The sequence below is a fragment of the Ornithorhynchus anatinus genome, chromosome X3 (assembly GCF_004115215.2).
Source record: "Ornithorhynchus anatinus isolate Pmale09 chromosome X3, mOrnAna1.pri.v4, whole genome shotgun sequence".
Classification (NCBI taxonomy): domain Eukaryota; kingdom Metazoa; phylum Chordata; class Mammalia; order Monotremata; family Ornithorhynchidae; genus Ornithorhynchus; species Ornithorhynchus anatinus.
Window position 1 is genome coordinate 32,148,693 of NC_041751.1, and position 19,282 is coordinate 32,167,974.

A 19,282-nucleotide genomic window follows, 5' to 3' on the forward strand; every position below is an offset into this window, starting at 1 on the left:
GGTCCAATGTGAGGCTCACGGGAGGAGGGAGAACAGGTGCGGTATCCCTCTTTTACATATGAGGGAAATGAGGCACGGAGAAGTTAAGTGACTTGCCCAAGGTCACACCTGGCAGAGCTGGGTTTAGAACCCAGGTCCTCTGACTGCCAGAGCAAAGGTCTGGCAAGGTTGCTTCTGTCTGGACATGGATTGATGCACTTGTGGCCTAGGATCTTCCACTGCTCTATTCTGGTCCCCACACCCCCCGGGTCTTGTTCCACAGAGCCGATACTGGAGCCCCTCCCTTCACCTCCCCCTCAGTGCTCCCTGAGCCTTCACCCCCTCCCACTCCAGGGCTGCCGGGCAGAAGCAAATGCACGACTCGTTGGTTATACATTTTATTCCTTTTAATGAAGGCATTTATTCAGTGCCTAGCAGGGGCCAAACATTGGACTGAACACTTGGTTAGGTACGAGGTAATCGGAGTGGAGAACAGGTATTGAATCCCCACTTCACAGAGGAGGCAACTGAGGCCCAGAGCAGTTAACCGACTTGGCCAAGGTCACACCACAAGCAAGTGGCGGAGTCAGAATTAGAACCCAACTCTCCTGTCTTCCAATCCAGTGCTCTTTGCCCGAGACCTCGCTTTCTCTCATTGATGAAGAAGCCTGGAAAAATTAAAAGCTTCCGTACGGTGCTACTTGAGCTGACTTCTTTCCCCTCCCCGACAACTCCACTGACCCCGACCCATCCCCGCCCACAACCTGGCAGCCAAGCAGGACTTGGGTCATCCTGAGTCTGCAGGCTGACCTCAGCTGGGGGCTGGGCAGGACCCCAACACATCTCAGTGAGAGCCCCCAGTCCCAGGCCGTCAGCCCAACAGCCAGAGAACCAGAACCCTCTGGTTCTCCGATTCCAGGTGAACGCGGTAGCCATTTCCCTCAGCTCTGGGGAGGCAACTGGAGCCCCACTTTTGCGAAGCAGGAAGAGAAGGGATGGGGCCGAATCTAGTCCCACGTGACAAGGGCAGGAGGGATGCCGACCCTGCTCCTCTTCACCCTGTGCACTGTGGATGGGTCTTGTCCGAATCCAGAGTTGTATATCCTGCAGGGAGAGACGTAGGACGGTCCCGGGGCGGGTGCACGGGAACATGGCTGGACAGCCAGCCTCCACCTGCCCCTTTCTGAATGGTCACATTGGGACAACAACAGGGATCAGTCAGGACCCCTTGGTGACACCTCTGTCCCAGGAAGGCGGGTCTGCAAAAGTTCCCAGTCACCCCCACGTTTCCCCGAGTCTTCTCTCCCCAGAAGCTCACGCGCATTTAAGAAGCCCCTCGCAGCCACGCACAGCAGCCCCCATGATGCCTGCTGCTCTGATGCAATCGGGAGAGCCTCAGCTCCGAGACAACCCTGTCCCCTTCCTCCCTCTCCCAGATGAACCGGGCCCCAGGACAGATTCTCCTGGACGTCAGGCCCCTTGGGAAATTGGAGTTCACCGGAGAGATCTTCAGGGTCTGGAAGCGGGAGAACAGGGAAAGGGTTTCTGAGTTTGTCAGCAGGAGGGTCCAGGAAAGGGGGATTTCAGGCCCCTCCCCTGGGGCTGTCTGGGACATGACCAACAATGGGAGAACAGGGGGAGATAGAAACATAGCTGGACATGGGCACTTGGAACTGGGGAAACTCACCTGTTTATAATCAGTACGATATGCCATACAAAGCTGCAATGACAAGGATCAAGGAAAGCTGTTAGACTCTGGGGCTTGGGCAGTAGAGGGCCGGCTCAGTATGTCAGACACAGAAGAGATTCTTATTTGTCTGGGATGGATGAACTGCCCCTCAGTCGATCATCAGCAATAACAGTTGTTCATCCCATCCACTGTGCAGAGCACTCACACTCCTCATATGAAATAAACTCCGAGGAGAGATTTCACCAGGACGATCTGTTCTATAAAGGATGGAACTTACCGAGCCGTTCTTTTAGGTAATCTAAAACACAAACAGACACAAAGGCAAAAATGAATGTGGGGAATATCCTCAGGGCTCACCCAGTCCAGCCTGTCTCCAACCTGTCTCCAAGGATGCAACTTACCGCACTCTCCTTTTAGGTTATCTAAAACACAAACAGACAGAAAGGCAGAAATGAATGTGGGGCATATCCTCAGGGCTCACCCAGTCCAACCTGTCTCCAACCCCAAAGCCATATCCTTCTGCCAGAGATCAGGGTGAGCCAAAACCGGGGCTCATGTTTCTCTGAGAGCGGCACAGGGAAGCTGCCCAGTGTCCCATTCCCTCTAGGGGAGTCATCCTGGCCCGGGGCAGAGCTGAGCTCTTTCCCACCTCAGGGTAGCCAGGAATGTAGCTGCAGCGGTAACTGGGAGATATTCTGAGGGAAAAGGACTATTACTAGCACACACACCCCCATTTCCCTGCCCCATCACCCCTGAGAGTTACCTGTTTGTACCCTGTGTTCTGAAATGAGTTTATCTAGAAGAAAAATAAAAAACTCTTGTTCATTTCTATGCCAATCCACAAGTGCAACATGAACAACACAAACAGTAGGTTTATTCCCACCACCCTCAGCTGGATAAATAACAGAACCCCAAACATTTCTCTTTCCTGCCTGACCATCGCTTGGCCTTTCTGCCTTTGCAAGGGGTTTGCCAAAAGGAAGAGATTTCAGCCTGTCAGATATGATCCAGTCTCCATGTGAGTGTTTGCAAATCGTTGGTGGAACTCACATTGGAAAATTGGAAAACCTCCTGCGGGCCCTGCCTAAACCACCTCCCTGTTGCTCCTAGCAGAAATGATTAACATTCACCATCTTCTGCCCCACAAAGTCTTTCTCTCAAATCAAGTGTCCCATTACTTGACAAGGACATAGGAGTTCAGATCCTTAGGAGTGTGTGGAACGAGGCTCAATCTTTAGAATACAATGGAGTTGTAAATATGTGTACATGTGTACGTGCGTGCATCTGCTTGTATGTTTGGAGGGTAATTCGAGCCTCTTTGTCTATCAATATTCCTGCAGAGTTGAAGTCACCTGCCTTTCCCTATAGGGAAAAAATGAGTTCATTATCTTGACTGTGAGCCCCATATATGACAGGGACGATGTCCATACTGATTATCCTGTATCTACCTAGGCAGTTCAGAACAGTGCTCGGCTCATAGTAAGCTCTTAACAAAATACCATAAAAATAGTAGCTGTTATTATGATGATTACTATTAATTATTTTCTACTCTAAAAGTTCTGAAGGCAAGGTAAAGGGGAAAAGCAATTAACAGTTCAGCGGCATCTCTGCAGCCTCTTGGTTCTTCTCTGTGTGGATGTGTCTGTGGGGTTTTGATACAGGAAAAACCAAGAACAGGCTGTGGCACGGTCTCGTTTTTCGGAGAAGGGATGGGTTTTCTTTTTTTTGTGAACTTCTATCGGATCTCCCTGATGTGTGAGTTGGATCTGGAGAGGAGGATGCCTCGTCTTTGACTAGAAGGAAGTTCCGGTCTTATAAATGGTGAAAAGAAAATGGCTGATACTGTGAACTTCGGGCTTTCCTAGGATGTGGCCATGCTGCCTCTTCACCCTAAACGGGCCTTTTGTGTCGCAGCAATCACAATCCCCACCCTTGTCTGGTCTCAGTGCCGGCCTACACATTTCCCTTCATTTCTTACTTTTTTCCCGGCGTTGGGCCCAGATGACGTAGGCACTTCCAATGAGAAGAAGGCCCAGAAGAGAAAGGATCACAGCCAGAGCCACCAGCACCGGAGAAACCCTTGGGAAAAAGGACTCTGCAACGGGCAGATGCGGTTAGAGATCCAGAGCAGAACTAAGGAGAAGGAATTCATTCTCCATCTAAAGCTGGGCTGGGGTTCAGGCTAAGTAGAGGGGACCAGCATTGGGAGAAACGTCTTTCCCCTTCATTCCCACATCTTTCCCCCTCATCCCATCACAACCTGTCCTTCATTCTCTGAGGAGATGCTCAGCCATTGCCTTCAGAAAGTCACTCAGCCACCATAGACACTGTCCCCCCGGAGGACTCTTGCCTGCTTGCTCTGCTTGCTGCTATTTTCCCATCGGAGGGGACCATCCATATGGTCAGTTTGCTCTTTTCCTAACCCTGAGGCCAATTAGCTGACCAGTAAACCCTATTGCCACCCATCTGTAACTCCCCACTACTGACTCTGCCTTTTGGGTGAGGAATCCTTACACATAATTCCACTCCTGCCTGATCCCTCCCCTAAATGTGAAAGGATCGGGGACCATCCTGTATCCCCCAGGTCCGGATTGGATCTGGTAACCTGGTACTTCAAGGCCTTCATTGTGTGATTCCCTTTAGACTGTAAGCTGTTTGCAGTCAGGGAATATGCCTTCCAAGACTACTGTATTGGCCTCTCCCAAGCACTTAATACAGTGCTCTGCACATAGTAAGTGCTCTATAAATACCATTGATTGAATTGATTGATTGATCGATTCAAGGACAACTAACCTGCTACGGAAACCTCTGTCACCTTCCCCTGGTCAAGGACGGGATTCCAGACAGAGCAGGAGACGGCGGATGTGGATCTGTCTGTGACCAGCAGAGACCCTTCTGTTCGGAACAGGCCGGATCTGTCCCGAGACTTTGACTCCGCCAATGTGGGGCGCTCCTGACCTCGGTGGTCCGTCCACCGCAGTCGGGGCTCGGGGAACCAACCAGAGGAGCTGCACACGAGCCGGATCCCGTCGCCTTCCTGCCCGGCCATGCGGATCTGAAGTTGAGAGCCCAGGGCTGCACAACAGTGAGAAAACAACCTGAATACCAGGTCTGGCCTGGGGCCAATTCCTGCATACGACTTAGGTCAGAGACAGTGGTTGTTGAGATCATGATATTAATATTTTTTAATTACTTACTATGTAACAGATTCTAGGTCATCAGTGACCTTCCTCTTGCCAAATCCAACATCCTCTACTCCTTCCTAATCCTTCTAGACCACTGAGCTGCCTTCAACACTACGGACCACCCGCTTACCCTGGAAACATTCTCCAGCCTTGGCTTCACTAACATGGTCCTCTCCTGGTTCACCTTCTGTCTCTCTGGCCGCTCCTTCTCAGTCTCTTTCACCGGATCCTCCTCTGCCTCCCACTCTCTAAGTGTGGGAGACCCTCAAGGCTCAGTTCTGGGTCCCAGTCTATTCTCCATCTGCATCCTCTCTCTTGGAGAACTCATTCGCTCCCACTGTTTCAACTACCATATCTAGGTGGATGATTCCCAAATCTACCTCTCCGGCCCTGACCTCTCTCTTTCATTGCAATCTTGCATTTTTTCCTACCTTCAAGAACATCTCTACCCGGATGTCCTATTGATACTTCACTCATATCCACAACAGAACTCGGTGTCTTCCCGCCCGAACTCTCTCCTCCCCATAACTATCCCAACACTGTAGAATTGTAGAAACAATTCAGACTTAACATATCTCCTCATCTCCCCATCCAAACCCTCTCCCCCCTGACTTTCCTATCGCTGTAGACAGCATACCATCCTCCCTGTATCACAAGCCTGTAACCTTGACATTATCCTTACCTTATCAATCTCATTCAATCCGCACATGCAAGCTATCACAGAATCCCACCATTCCTACCTTCACAGAATCTCTAGAACTGGCCCATTCCTCTCCAACTAAGCTGCTACTATGCTGACCCGCACACTCATCATTGGCTACGTTGACTACCGCATCGGCCTCCTAGCTGACCTCCCTGCCTCCTGTCTCCGCCCTTGCCAGTCCATACTTTACTCTGCTGCCCAGATCTCTTTGCTGAAAAGCTGTTCAGTCCATATTTCCCCAGTCCTCAAGAACCTCCGTGGATACCATCCACCTCCACATCAAACAGAAACTCCTTACCATAGGCTTTAAATCACTCAACCAGCTCCTCGCCTTCTACCTTATCTCACTAATGGCCTATTCAAACCCAACTCGCAAGCTTTGGTCCTCTAATGGCAACTTGCGGTACCTCAATCTCAGCTAGCCCACCATCAACCTCTTGCCCCTGTCTTCTCTTGGGCCTGGAATTCCTTGTCCCTTCATATTCAACAGACTACCGTTCTCCCCATTTTCAAAATGCTACTAAAATCATATCTCCTCCAAGAAGCCTTTCCTGACTAACCCCTCACTTCTCCATCCTATTCACTGCCTGCTTCTGTATCACCTTTGCACTCAGAGCCATGACCCCGTAAGCACTTTGAAACTCACTCCTCTCCCCCTCCCTCCCCCAGCCCCCCAGCACATAATGTCCATATCCTGATATATCCTGCTGTCTGTAATTTATCTCCATGCCTGTTTTCCCCCACTAGACTCAAAGATCCTTGAGGGCAAGAAGCATGTCTACCAATTGCATTGTATTGTACTCTCCCAAATGTTTAGTACAGTGCTCTGAAAACAGTTACACTCAAAAAATGCAATTGATTGATGTACCAAGAACTATGTTAGTTATACATTAATGACATCAATAATCATAGTCCCTGTTCCACAGGGTGGCACAATCCAAGAAGTAGAGAGTACAGATATCTTAACTCCATTTTACAGAAGAGGAAACAGAGCCTCAGAGTGATTAAGTTCCTGGCCCAATTTCATAAAGCAGACCAGTGGCAGAGCTGGGACTAGACCACTGGTCTCCTAAGTTTCATCCTATGCTCTTTCCAGGAGTCCAAGCTGCCCTTTGGCAGGGAGGACATGGCCTGAAAAGCAGAGATGACTCCAGGCTCCAGAGGATGTTGGAAGACCCTGGTCATCCTGAAAATGTCAAGGGTCAGAATCTCCTGAAGGGATCAGGACTGTGAACACCGCCCCACTCATGTGGGACTGTCAGCACGGTCCTGAAAGCCTGAAAGCCAGTCCAGATGGGTTCAGACCCAATTCTAGTTGGATTGAGTGACCGGCGATCTGCAAGGGAGTGGAACAGTGACCTGATACCCTCCGGGTTTGCTGCTTGTCGCCTCTTGTCATGGCCCAGAGGTAAAGAGCTCAGGCAACCATGCTCTGACCTAGCCTGCCTTACAGGGAGGTGACGGAATGAAGGGGGCAGAGGTAGTCTGGGGAACAGCAAGCCCCGGAAGGAAAGAGGCTGGCTGATGGAGAAGGACAGGGATATAAGAATAAGAGCAAGGGCCTAGAGAGAAGGCTGGGTGGGCTGGAGAGTTTTCCCTGCATGTCGGACCAACTCAAGAATAGGATTGAGGGTCCAATTAAATCTAGGACCAAAACCTCGTTTGACTGAATTGACTGGAACCGACAAATGTCAGGATGGGCAGTGCTGGGTAACGTGCAGTGTTGAATGATCTCTTGAGATGCCCAACCTCAGGCATTGCTCTGAGAAAATGCCAAAGTATCTGACGAGTAGCTCACCTGCTACACTTAGGTGAATTATAGCTTGTTCGTAGAATTCACCGTCTTGAACGTGACAAACATAATCCCCGTCATCCAGGAACAAGACATTATGAAGTCTCAAAGTCACTCTTCCATCAGTGAGGCCTTCTTTCAGTAGCTCTGTTCTCCCTGCGTAGTCCAGAATTTGTTCCTCATCCAGATCCTTCCCCTCACGATAGTGATGAACCACGTTGGAGACATCATCCCGGTACCATCTCACTTCCATGTGCTCAGCATTCATCTGAGGGTCCAGGTGACAGGGTAACTCAACTTCCGCCCCGAACATAGCAACCACAGGCTCATCTGGTCCTTCCACAGTGAACTTTGCTGCACAATACACAACGAACCATTACAGACCATCAGTGATGCCCACCTACCCAGCTGAAGAACAAGTCCCACTAGCCATTCCAGCCTGCCTCAGTGCCTGGGGAAGGCCATGAGCTCTCCAGGGTTCAGAGGAGAAGACTGTTCAGTCCCCCTTCTCTCAGGTTGCAGGTGTATTCTGTCATCTAAGCCAATAAACTAAATGGAAGGTTCAGTACAGATCCGGTAAGCCTGATCATTCTGACTTCAGAGAGGTAGTATCGTCTAGTGGACAGGGCACAGGCCCGGGAGTCATTAGGACCTGGGTTCTAGTCCAGGCTCTGCCACTTGTCTGGTCCAGGCTCTGCAACTTGTCTGTTGTGTGACCTTGGGCAAGTCGCTTCACTTCTCCGTGCCTCAATTTTTTCATCTGTGAAATGGGGATTAAGACTCTGACCCCAGGGTGGGACAGGAACTGCATCCAACCTAATCAACTTGTATCTACCCAGTGCTTAGTACAGTGCCTGAAACATAGTGAGCACTTCACAAATACCATGAAAAAAATCCCCATCGTCAAGGGTTTGGGGGAGCAAACGAGGGGTCAGAGTCCTTACCTGAGCCCCAAGAGGGCATCTGGAAGAGGATGAGGAGGGGAAGGGCCCATTTTGGCAGAGAAGATGGTGAGACAGCCATCACCTCCGGGAGAGCTAGGACAAGGAGATATGATGAGAAGACAAAGATCACCGTGGATGGCACGACCATCCTTCCCGTCTCTCAGGCCCGCAATCTCGGTGTCATCCTTGACTCGTCTCTCTCGTTCACCCCATACGTCCTATCCGTTACCGAGACCTGCCGGTTTCACCTTTACAGTATCACCAAGATCCGCCCTTTCCTCTCCACCCAAACGGCTACCTTACTGATACGGGCTCTCGTCATATCCCGGCTAGACTACCGTGTCGGCCTTCTCTCCGATCTCCCTTCCTCTCTCGCCCCGCTCCGGTCTATTCTTCACTCCGCCGCCCGGCTCATCTTCCCGCAGAAACGATCTGGGCATGTCACTCCCCTTCTTAAACAACTCCGGTGGTTGCCTATCGACCTCCGCTCCAAACAAAAACTCCTCACTCTAGGCTTCGAGGCTCTCCGTCACCTCGCCCCTTCCTACCTCTCCTCCCTTCTCTCTTTCTACCGCCCACCCCGCACGCTCCGCTCCTCCGCCGCCCGCCTCCTCGCCGTCCCTCGGTCTCGCCCGTCCCGCCGTCGACCCCCGGGCCGCGTCCTCCCGCGGTCCGGGAACGCCCTCCCTCCTCACCTCCGCCAAACTGATTCTCTTCCCCTCTTCGAAACCCTACTTAAAACTCACCTCCTCCGAGAGGCCTTCCCAGACTGAGCTCCTCTTCTCCCTCTACTCCCGCTACCGCCCCCCTTCACCTCTCCGCAGCTAAACCCTCTTTTCCCCCCTTTCCCTCTGCTCCTCCCCCTCTCCCCATCCCCTCAGCACTGTACTCGTCCGCTCAACTGTATATATTTATTACCCTATTTATTTTGTTAATGAAACGTACATCGCCTCGATTCTATTTAGTTGCCATTGTTTTTACGAGATGTTCTTCCCCTCTACTCTATTTATTGCCATCGTTCTTGTCTGTCCGTCTCCCCCGATTAGACCGTAAGCCCGTCAAACGGCAGGGACTGTCTCTATCTGTTGCCGACTTGTTCATTCCAAGTGCTTAGTACAGTGTTCTGCACATAGTAAGCGCTCAATAAATACTATTGAATGAATGAATCAGAGTCCACTGGACACAGCCTCACACCCAAACCCTCCCATTTCATCCAAGTCCAGCCCAGCCCTACAGACCTGCCTTAATTTACAATCAGGTGTAACCCATGGTATAAATGACGCACCTACTGAGTGCCGAGGATTGAACTAAGCACTTGGTAAAGCACAGTAGAATAAAAACACACATTTCTTACCCATAAGGAGCTTACAATTTAAAGGGGGGAGACCGAAACATTAATTATTTACAATCCTCCCTCCCCAATCTATCTATTGAATGGAACCGGAGAAAGAAAAGAGGTTGGAGAGGAAGTTGAAACTCAGGTGTAGAAATCTGAATCGAGGAATTTAGACAGGAATGAGAGGAGAGAGATGAGGAAGGAAGCTGGGGGAGCTATAGAAGGCTTAGTTTGAATAGGGAAGATTGGAGTGCATTTGAACATAAATGGCAAAAAGTCATCCAAGCGTGAGAGAGTGAAAACAGTAGTAGACTGTAAGCTCATTATGTGCTTCTGCTGATTCTGTTGTACACATCAGCGCTCAGTAAATACCATTGATTGATTGCTAAAGGAGGGGAGAAGGTGATAGTAAGTGCTTAAAAGGAGAGGGGGGTGGTGAGGTCGGAGGTGCAGGCAGAGGGTACAGTTATTGAGCAGGTGGGAAATCTACTCCTGAGAAATCATCATTTTCCCCCATCCTCTGGACATGAGAAAGAAATTCATGGGCAATATGGGTTCAGAAAGACTTTGTTTCCTAAACCAGCTCTTCACCCAGTCACCCTAAACAGCAGGAGTGGGCAGGGAGGGCTGGGGAGTGAGATCTGTTGTTCACTATCTGAGGACAGAAACTGAAAGCGATCTCTCGCTACTAACTCCTGAATCTGAAAGTCAAAGATGGCTGTGACTCCATATCAAGAGAATAGAGGCACAGAAATGCTGACTTCCCAACAACTTAGCATCCCAAACCCAAGACTAAACCCCAAAGTCCTGCATACTCTGACCCTGTGACCTCATTTTCCAACTCTCTCTAAAGATCTCACAGTGACTTCCCCCAGCACCGTGGATCAAAACTCAGATCATCTCCCTCTCTTCCAAGAACCTTCACCCGACCAACCCGGGCAATGCCTCCCACCTTGATCTTCCTCCCTCCTCTCTCATGCCGGACCAAGTGGCTCACAGTCCCCCTCATCCTCCTTCATTTCCCCCTCCCCGGATTTCCTCTCCAGCTCAGCCCCTCTGAACTGGGCGAAATGAACCAGAATCTTTCTAGAATCACCCTGATCGTCCCCTCCCCCGTGGTGCCGGTCCCCATACCTCAGCCGGTAAACAGCCGCATCTGTCCTCTAGCGTGGCTGCTCAGGGTCATATCTGTCTTCTAACATGGCTCCTGAGGGCCGCATCAGTCCTCTAACATGGCTGCCGAGGACTCTAACCCCGGGTTCACGTCATAAACACCCACCGACTCACTCACCGTCCGGTCCAGGACTTCACCCTGGGATGCAGGTGGTCGAAGGCTCCCCCAGAACTGGATCTGCTCCGTTGACCCTGCATTCAGACCCCTCTGTGAGTTTCTCTTCCCTCTGGTTCTCCCTCCCCTTCCCGCTCAGGCCTGCCCCCCTTCTGTCATACCCATGGGCCCTTCCACCAGCCCCTCCGCTTGTCACCCACCTCGGGTCCTGGAGGGCTGAGAAGAGGGGCGGAGCTGCAGGGAAGCTGAGGGTGGCCTGCGGTCAGACCCCAGGATGGGATGGAGCTCCAGATAGACTACAATGAGGGATCTAACCAGGACGTCTTTTCTTCCTCCTCCCTGCCGTCGCCATTTTAGAAGAACGAAAGCGAAAGTGTTGACTGCCAGCTTCAGTTCAGCAGTCTGTGGTTTATGACACAACTGTAAATGTCTATTGCTCTGGGGGAGGAGGGGAAGGGAGTTGAAGAGGTGGAACCCTCATGCAAGAACGTAAGTAAATATTTTCACCCCTCTCCCCTTCTCCCCCTAAGCCCCTTGTACAGTCAGTAAATGCCACCGATTGCTTGATATGAAACTCAGTAAGTGCTTCAATTAATCATCAGTGGTATTTATTAAGCACTCTGAAAGACAGACTACCCTCCCGATCATTTCTTAAAAATGTAATTCAACCCCTTTCCCTCGAGGTTGATAGGCATGATAGGATGCCCAGACAACCTGAGAAGTCAGCAGTACAGTTGTTATCCAAATCGCACCTTCTTCACAGCATTTCTGTTTCTCCCTCTCTGTCTCCTTCTCTTTTTCTCTCTCTGTTCCCCCTTTTCTCCCTCCCTTTCTATGGTTCTCTTTCTCTCCGTTCCCACCCTCTCTCTCCCTCTCTTTCCATATCTCTGGTCCCCCCCTCTTTCATCTCTCTATCTCTCCTTCTCTTCCTCCCTCTCTCTTTTTATGCTTCCCCCCTTTTCTCTCTCTATCTCTCCCTCTTAACCTTTCTCCCTCTTCTTCTCCACATCTCTGTCTCTCCCCCTCTCTCCTTCTGTCTCTCCAGAGGGAGCAGTTGTCCTGGACAGTGCTCTGCACATAGTAATCACTCAATAAATACTATTGATTAATAATCAATCACGGAGGCAACAGCGCCCACGTTGTCAGCTTCAGGGGCTCTTTCCCCAAGGTCTTGAAGTCGAATTTTGACCCTAGGTCCCCCTGTGGCGGGAGGGATGCCCATCTCCTGACTATCCTGCCCAGAACCAGTTAGAGGCCAAAGGCCACCAGGCGTTCCCCAGTGTAGAAGGCCAGAGCACTGACAGGACGGGCTTCTCTGCATCTTATTAATATCCGTCTCCCACTCTGGACTGGAAGCTCCTTGTGGGCTGGGAACGTGTCTACCAACTCTGTTTTGTCGTACTCTCCTAACTGCTTAGTACAGTGCCCTGCACATAGTAAATGCTCAGTAAATACCACCGATTGACTGATGTTCATGGAATCCTGTCCATGTCTTTAGACTCTCCTAGCTCCCCCTCTAGACTATAAGCTCCCTTTGGGCAGGGAGCATGTCTGTAGTATTCTCCCAACTATTTTGTACAGTGCTCTGTACACAGTAGCACTCACTAAATGCTATTGACTGATTCATTCATTGATTCTACTCAACTGTTCCTCCAGCCATAGGTTTGTCCGTCCACGGACCATCCTGCCCGGAGCCAGTCAGGATCAAAGAACCCCTCCCTGACCTCACCCCATTTCCTAAGACCTGCTCTGGCTGCAGTCAATCAGCTGAACTAAAGTAAGAATTTAAAGCGCTAACCCACTCTCATTTTACGTGATAATCTGGGTGTCTATTACCTAGAGGGAGTCCGTGTAGCCTGGTGGAGGGAAAAGGGGACTGGTAGCCAGGGTGCCTGGGTTTTAATCCTCACCCCACCAATTGCCTGATGAGTGACCTTGGGTGAGTCACTTCATTTCTCTTTGCCTCAGTTTCCTCACCTATTAAATGTCTTCTGCTGGGTGTGAACTCTGAACCCGCCATCCCACTTCACCCCACTCCCAGGCCTCATGAAGATCCCCAACGTAAGTGGGAAGAGATATTAGGGGAAGGAGGAGCAGGGGGGAAACAGGACTTAGAGAGCTAATAGGACAATTCCCAAGGGAAGAAAAGCAGTGTCGTGGCTCAGGCAATCAATCAATCAAAGGTATTTATCGGCACTTCCCGTGTGCCTAGCACTGTACTAGACTGTAAATTCCTCCTCCACACTGTAAGCTCCTTTTCTAGACTCTAAGCTCATTTTGGTTAAGGAACATGTCTACCAACTCTGTTCTACTGTACTTTCCCAAACACTTAATAGAGTGCTCTGCATCCAGTAAGCGCTCAATAAATATGATTGATTGATTGTACAAAGCCCAATATAATAAATACAATAATGCATTAAATCTCATGTATGTGCCTGAAGTACTGTGGCTACCAACTATTTCAGAGGGAATTGGAAACAGACCAAAATTGGGGCTGGAATTAGGGAAGGAGAGGGCTCATCTCAAGTCAGCCCTACGGGAGAAGAAGATTCATTTTTTTTTCCCATTTTTTCCACCGAATCTCTTCTTTTGGAACATTCGGGTAGCAACACCCAAAATTCAAATTAATTAAAGTCTTGGGAGAGGAGTCCCCCGGCCCCCCCTCCCACGAGGGCTTCCCAATGATGCAATTTCTCGGCTCAATTCTCCTGATGGGTAGCTATTTCCCATGACGCCGGAGAATCTCGGGGAACCCGAGTCCAGACTGGAGACAACTGGGACGTGGGGGTTGAGAAGACGGTCAAAAAGCTGAGACAGAAGCGGGGTGAGAGCAGCTCGCTGCGCCGTTGCTGGAAAGACACCGACAGGCAAAGAAAGAAGTGTGCCAGCAACAGTGGATCCAAGAGGCTCGAGTTGAGTAAGTTGACAGAGTGGCTCTCTGACCAGGCAAAAAGGCCAAAGAGTGACTATCAAACAATCAGTGGTATTTATTGGGCATTTGCTATGTGCAGAGCATTGTGCTAAGCACTTGGGAGAGTACAGCACAACAGAATTAGCAGGCACATTCCCTGTCCATAGTGAACTTACAGTCTGGAGGGGGAGAGAGATATTAATAAGAATAAAGGAGTAGTTTATAGAAAATATGTGTTTCTTTGTGGGGGATTCCTGGAATTGCAATAAGCTCAATTCTCCTCTATTTCGGAGGGTGGGTTAGGGATAAAGCGTGGGCTTGGGAGTCAGGAGGGCCTGCGTTCTAATGTCAACCGCACCATTTGGGCCCGTGACTTAACTTCTCTGTACCTCAGTTACCTCATCTGTGAAATGGGGATTAAGACTGTGAGCCCCTAGTGGGGCTTGGACTAAATCCAAGCTGATTAGTTTATATCTACCCCAGGGCTTAGTACAGTGTCGGGCACATAGTCAGTGCTTAACAAATACCAAATAAACAAAAAATACCTTGTGAAAAAAGCAAGGGCTTGGTCAGTGCCATTCGAGAGTGTGGGAGGCAAAGAAGAAGGATGCGTATGTCCAAGACGTCTTTCCAACTCAGTCTCTCAGGAAAGAAAGTAGCCGTCCTTCCCTTCAGGGAAAATTAATCAATTAATGATATTTTTCTAACACTCACTGTGAGCAGAGCACTATATGAGCAGAATACTATAGTAAGAGCTTAGAAGAATACAACGCAACTGGGTTGATAGACGCATTTGCTGCCCACAAGAAGCCTAAAGCCTAGTGGGGGAGACAGATATTAATATAAATAAATTATGGATCGATCAGTCAGTCGATGGTGTTTATTGAGCACTTGCTAGGTGCACAGCACTGTACTGAGCACTTGGCAGAACACAATGCAACAGAGTTGGTAGATACGTTCCCTGCCCACTAGTAGCTTATAGTCTAGAGGCGAGACAGGTAGCAATAGAAATAAATGTTTTGAATATGTACATAAGTACTGTGGGGCTGAAGGTGGGCTGACTATCGAGAGCTTAGAAGATATAAAACCAAGTACAGTTGATGACTAATTTTAACATTTGCATTGTGATCATTATTGCTGACACCTGTATTTGTCATTCATTCAATAGTTTGTATTGAGCGCTTACTATGTGCAGAGCACTGTCTTTGTCGAAAGGTCAATCATATAACCAGGGGATTCTGTTTTTTGAAAACCTCATCTCATTAACACGCCTGGTTAATCCTTGAAACCGTCACGATGTGAAACCTCAGATTTATCTGAGCAATACGTTTGGAATGATATTTCCTTGGAAATATATATGGAAATCACGGGTGGACTGCTAAGATTCACTCAATCGTTGGTATTCACCGAGAACTTATTCTGGGCAGAGCAGAGCAATAAATCAACCAGGGGCATTTATTGAGCTCTTTCTGTGTGGAGAGCTGTATGTGCTAAGAAATCAACCAAGCGATAGTTTTGATTCAGCACACACTGTCGCAGAACACTGCACTAAGCCCTTGGGAGAGTACAACAGAATTGGTAACCACGTTCCCTACCCAAAATGAGCCCCCAAGTCTAGAGGGAGAGACTTGGATACGTAAGTTAAGTGTTGTGGGGCTGAGGGAGGGGTGAATAGCAATCGCTTAAAGGGGACAGATCCACGTACATCGGCAGTGCAGAAAGGAGAAGGAGTAGGGGAAGGAAGAGGGAGGAGGGGAAGAAAGAGGGAATAGGGGAAGGGAGAGGGAGGAGGAAAGCGTTATTCTAAGCACTTAAGAAAGTTCACAAGAGACAGTAGATGTGATCCCTGCTGTCACAGAGTACAATGTCACAGAGTACAATGCACTGTTCCAGCCACAGTGTTTTCTTTAACTTGCAATCAAGTGAAATTTTATTATTTTTTGGAGTCTGTAAGCAAACAGGCTGACTGAAGTCATACGAAAATGCAATTATTGCTGCAATCATTTGGATTCTCCCTTGGGTCTTCTGTTTCGTGGGCTTCTCTTCGGGTCCCCCCACACCCGACCGCCGCCCATTAACTATGGGAGTCCCTCAGGGCTCTGTTCTGGGTCTCTTTCTATTCTCCCATTACCGCAGATTTCCTTGGAGAACTCATCCTCTCCCATGACTTCAATTACCATCTCTACACAAAGGGTTCCCAACTCCACCTCTCCAGCCTTGATCTCTCTCCTAATCTACAGTCTTGTATTTCCCCGTCTTCAGGTCATCTCTACTCGGATGCCCAGCTGACACCTCAAATTGAAAATTTAACATGTTCAGAACAAAACAGAACTCCTCATATTCTCACCCTAACCCTGTCCTGCCCCTGACTTTCCTATCACTGTAGACAGCACCACCATGTTCCCTAAGTCACCCATATATTCAATCTGTCACCAAATCCTGTTAGTTCAACCTGCAACCTACTGCTAAAATCTGCCTTTTCCTCTCTCCCCCCAAACTGACACCACATTAATCCAAGCACTTATCCTATTCCATATTGATTACTGCATCCACCTGTTTGCTGACCTCCATACCTCCTGTCTCTCCCCACTCCAGCCTATACCTCACTCTGCTGCCCTGATCATTTTACTACGAAACCATGCAGTCCAAATCTCCCCACTCTTCAAGAACCTCCAGTGGTTGCCGATCCACCTCCACATCAAACAGAAACTCCTTATTATAGGTTTTAAAGCACGCAACCACCTTGCCCCCTGATTTCCTACTGTGACCCGGCCTGTACACTTCCCCCTTCTAAAGCCAACCTACTCACTGTACCTCACTCTGATCTATCTCGCCATTGACCTCTTACCCACGTCCCATCTCTGGCCTCGAATGCCCTCCGTCTTCACATCCATCAGACGATCACATCTCCACTTTCAAAGCCCAATTAAAAACACATCTCCTCCAAGAGACCTTTCCTGACTAAGCCCTCGATTTCCTCTTTTCCCATTCCCCTCTGTGTCACCCTTGCACGTGGATTTTCACCCTTGATTCAGCCATCCCTCAACCTCAAGCATTTCATTCACTAATATTTATTGAGCTCTTACTATGTGCAGAGCACTGTACTAAGCGCTTGGAATGGACAATTCGGCAACGGAATAGAGACAATCCCTGCCCAGTGACGGGCTCGCGTTTCTATCCTCCAGTTACACCAAACTTCGACTCATTCTCTCCCATGGCTTCAGTTACCGTCTCTACACGGATGATTCCTAAATCAACCTCTCCGGCCTTGATCTCCCTCCTTATCTGCAGTCTTGTATTTCCATAATTTAATCTATTAATTTACATTAATGTCTATTAACGTCTGTCTCTCCCTACAGACTGTAAGCTCACTGTGGACAGAGAACGCCTCTAACGACTCTGCTATATTACACTCTCTCAAGCGCTTAGTACGCAGTAAGCGTTCAATAAATACCATTGATTGATTGATTGATTGAGGGGACAATGCCACTGAATACTGAGCTATCGTCTGTGGTTTCCCAGAGTCAGGGAAGGCCGTGGAGACGGGGGCCACCAGATGGCAACACAGGTCTGGAAGAAATTCATCCGGTTTTACATTCTGGCTGCTTCTTCCTTCACTAGCCTGCAGCTGTACTGGCCCCGCTGACCTATGGAGAGAGACAATGAGACGACAGTCACAGATTTCATCCTCCTGGGACTCTTCCCTGAGTTTAGACATCCCAACTTCATCATCTCCTTCATCCTCCTGGTCTACGCCGCTGCATTCACGGGAAACGCCGTCCTGATCCTCCTGATCTGGGCAGACATCCGGCTCCACACCCCCATGTACTTCCTGCTCAGCCAGCTCTCCCTCGTCGGCCTGGCCTTCATCTCCACCACCGTCCCCAAAATGGCGGCCGACTTCTTCTCTGGGAAGCAGAACATCTCAGTCATCGCGTGTGGAACCCAGATTTTCTTCTACTTCACCCTGGGGGGCGCCGAATGCCTCCTCCTGACCTTCATGTCCTACGACCGTTACGTGGCCGTCTGCCACCCGCTGCGTTACCCGGTCCTCGTGAACCCCAGAGTCTGCGTGCAGATGGCGGTTGGATCTTGGGCTGGGGGCGCCTTAAGCTCCCTAGTTCAAACTGTCTACACCATGAATCTTCCCTTCTGCGGCTCCAGGGAGATCCACCATTTCTTCTGTGAAGTTCCAGCCGTCCTGAGGCTCTCCTGCGAGGACACCTCGGCCTACGAGATGTCAGTGTTTGTGACGTGCGTTGTGTTCCTGCTCATCCCCTTCTCCCTCATCGTGGCATCCTACGCCCTCATCTTCCTCTCCGTCCTGCGCATGGACTCCCGGGAGGGACGGAAGAAAGCCCTGGCCACCTGCTCCTCACACCTCACCGTAGTCACCCTCTACTTCGGTCCAAACATCTTCATCTACATGACGCCGGGCTCCTCCCACAGCCCCGAGCAGGACCAGGCCATGTCTGTTTTCTGCACCATCCTCACCCCGCTGCTGAACCCCCTCATCTACAGCCTGAGGAACAAGGAGGTTGGGGGAGCCCTCAGGAAGGTACTGGGGCAGCATCCAGTCTCCAAATAGAATGGACTCTGTGGCCTCTTGATCATCATCCGCAGTGACATTTATTGAGCGCTTAGCTGTGCAGAGCGCTATACTAAGCACTTGGGAGAATACGAGAATACAATAACAGAGTCGGAAGGCACATTCCCTGCCCACCACGGGTTTATAATTTACAGGGGGAGACAACCAATCAAACAATCCTATTTATGGAGCACTTACTGAGTGCAGAGTGGTGTACCAAGTGCTTGGGAGAGTTCAATACAACGGAGTTGGTAGATACTTTCCCTGCCAGACATTATTATAAATGCAAGGCTCCTCTGAGGAGGCAGAGAATGGGACTCTGATGACCACCAGCGTTCTGTATGACTTTGGACTAGTCATTTCCGCTCTCTGACCCTCATATCTGGAAATTAGTTGTTGAAGCTCACCCTTTCCCTGTACTCTAAGGGGATCAAGTCTCTTAGAGTTCAAATAAATCGATCTGAAGCTCTCACAACGGCAGGGTTTTCTGTTTCACCCTGAAGTGGATGGTCAGACCGAAGGAGCTGTGGTTTTTCAGGCTCACCCTGAACTGGAAATAGCCCCTTTGGGCTAGAACCATAATAATCTCCCAGAGGTTCCCAGATATAAGTCTAACCTCGAGCCCAAAGACTTTCCCCTTTTACCTCTAATTCCACTCTCTTCTGCTGTTCTCCGAGAAGCAGCGTGGCCTAGTGGAAAGAGCACAGGCCTTGGAGTCAGAGGACCTGGATTCTAATCCTGGCTCTGCCACTTGTCTGCTGTGGCCAAGCCCCTTAATTTCTCAGTTTTCTCATCTGTCAAATGGAGATTCAATACCCGTCCTCTCTGTTACTTAGAATGTGAGCCCCAAGTGGAACAGGAACTGT

The 19,282-nt window shown here is 49.6% G+C and overlaps 2 protein-coding genes across 2 annotated transcripts; one reads left to right on the forward strand and one right to left on the reverse strand.

The window, feature by feature from the left end:
• Positions 1–364: 364 nt before the first annotated feature.
• Positions 365–11,318, reverse strand: LOC103171400 (butyrophilin subfamily 1 member A1-like). Its single transcript, XM_029054057.1, has 10 exons — positions 11,118–11,318; positions 8,294–8,386; positions 7,356–7,703; positions 4,463–4,744; positions 3,648–3,764; positions 2,433–2,465; positions 2,071–2,091; positions 1,947–1,967; positions 1,667–1,699; positions 365–1,083 (listed from the first exon to the last, which is right to left on the reverse strand). Exons 2-9 carry the CDS (start codon positions 8,370–8,372, stop codon positions 1,677–1,679), a joined length of 924 nt encoding a protein of 307 aa, XP_028909890.1. The 5' UTR covers positions 8,373–8,386; positions 11,118–11,318; the 3' UTR covers positions 365–1,083; positions 1,667–1,676.
• Positions 11,319–17,289: 5,971 nt separating this feature from the next.
• Positions 17,290–18,494, forward strand: LOC114807656 (olfactory receptor 2T4-like). The gene has a single exon (XM_029054056.2). The coding sequence runs from the start codon at positions 17,478–17,480 to the stop codon at positions 18,414–18,416; it is 939 nt and encodes a 312-aa protein (XP_028909889.1). The 5' UTR covers positions 17,290–17,477; the 3' UTR covers positions 18,417–18,494.
• Positions 18,495–19,282: the final 788 nt, after the last annotated feature.

Bases quoted from the DNA above. Each gene is read 5' to 3' on its own strand.
- LOC114807656 (XM_029054056.2), top strand. From the start codon at position 17,478: ATGGAGAGAGACAATGAGACGACAGTCACAGATTTCATCCTCCTGGGA.
- LOC103171400 (XM_029054057.1), bottom strand. From the start codon at position 8,372: ATGGCTGTCTCACCATCTTCTCTGCCAAAATGGGCCCTTCCCCTCCTC. The intron at 4,745-7,355 runs GTGAGCTACTCG...ACTGTTGTGCAG, and splicing joins AATTCACCTAAGTGTAGCAG to CCCTGGGCTCTCAACTTCAG. The intron at 1,700-1,946 runs GTAAGTTCCATC...TTGTCATTGCAG, and splicing joins TTACCTAAAAGAACGGCTCG to CTTTGTATGGCATATCGTAC.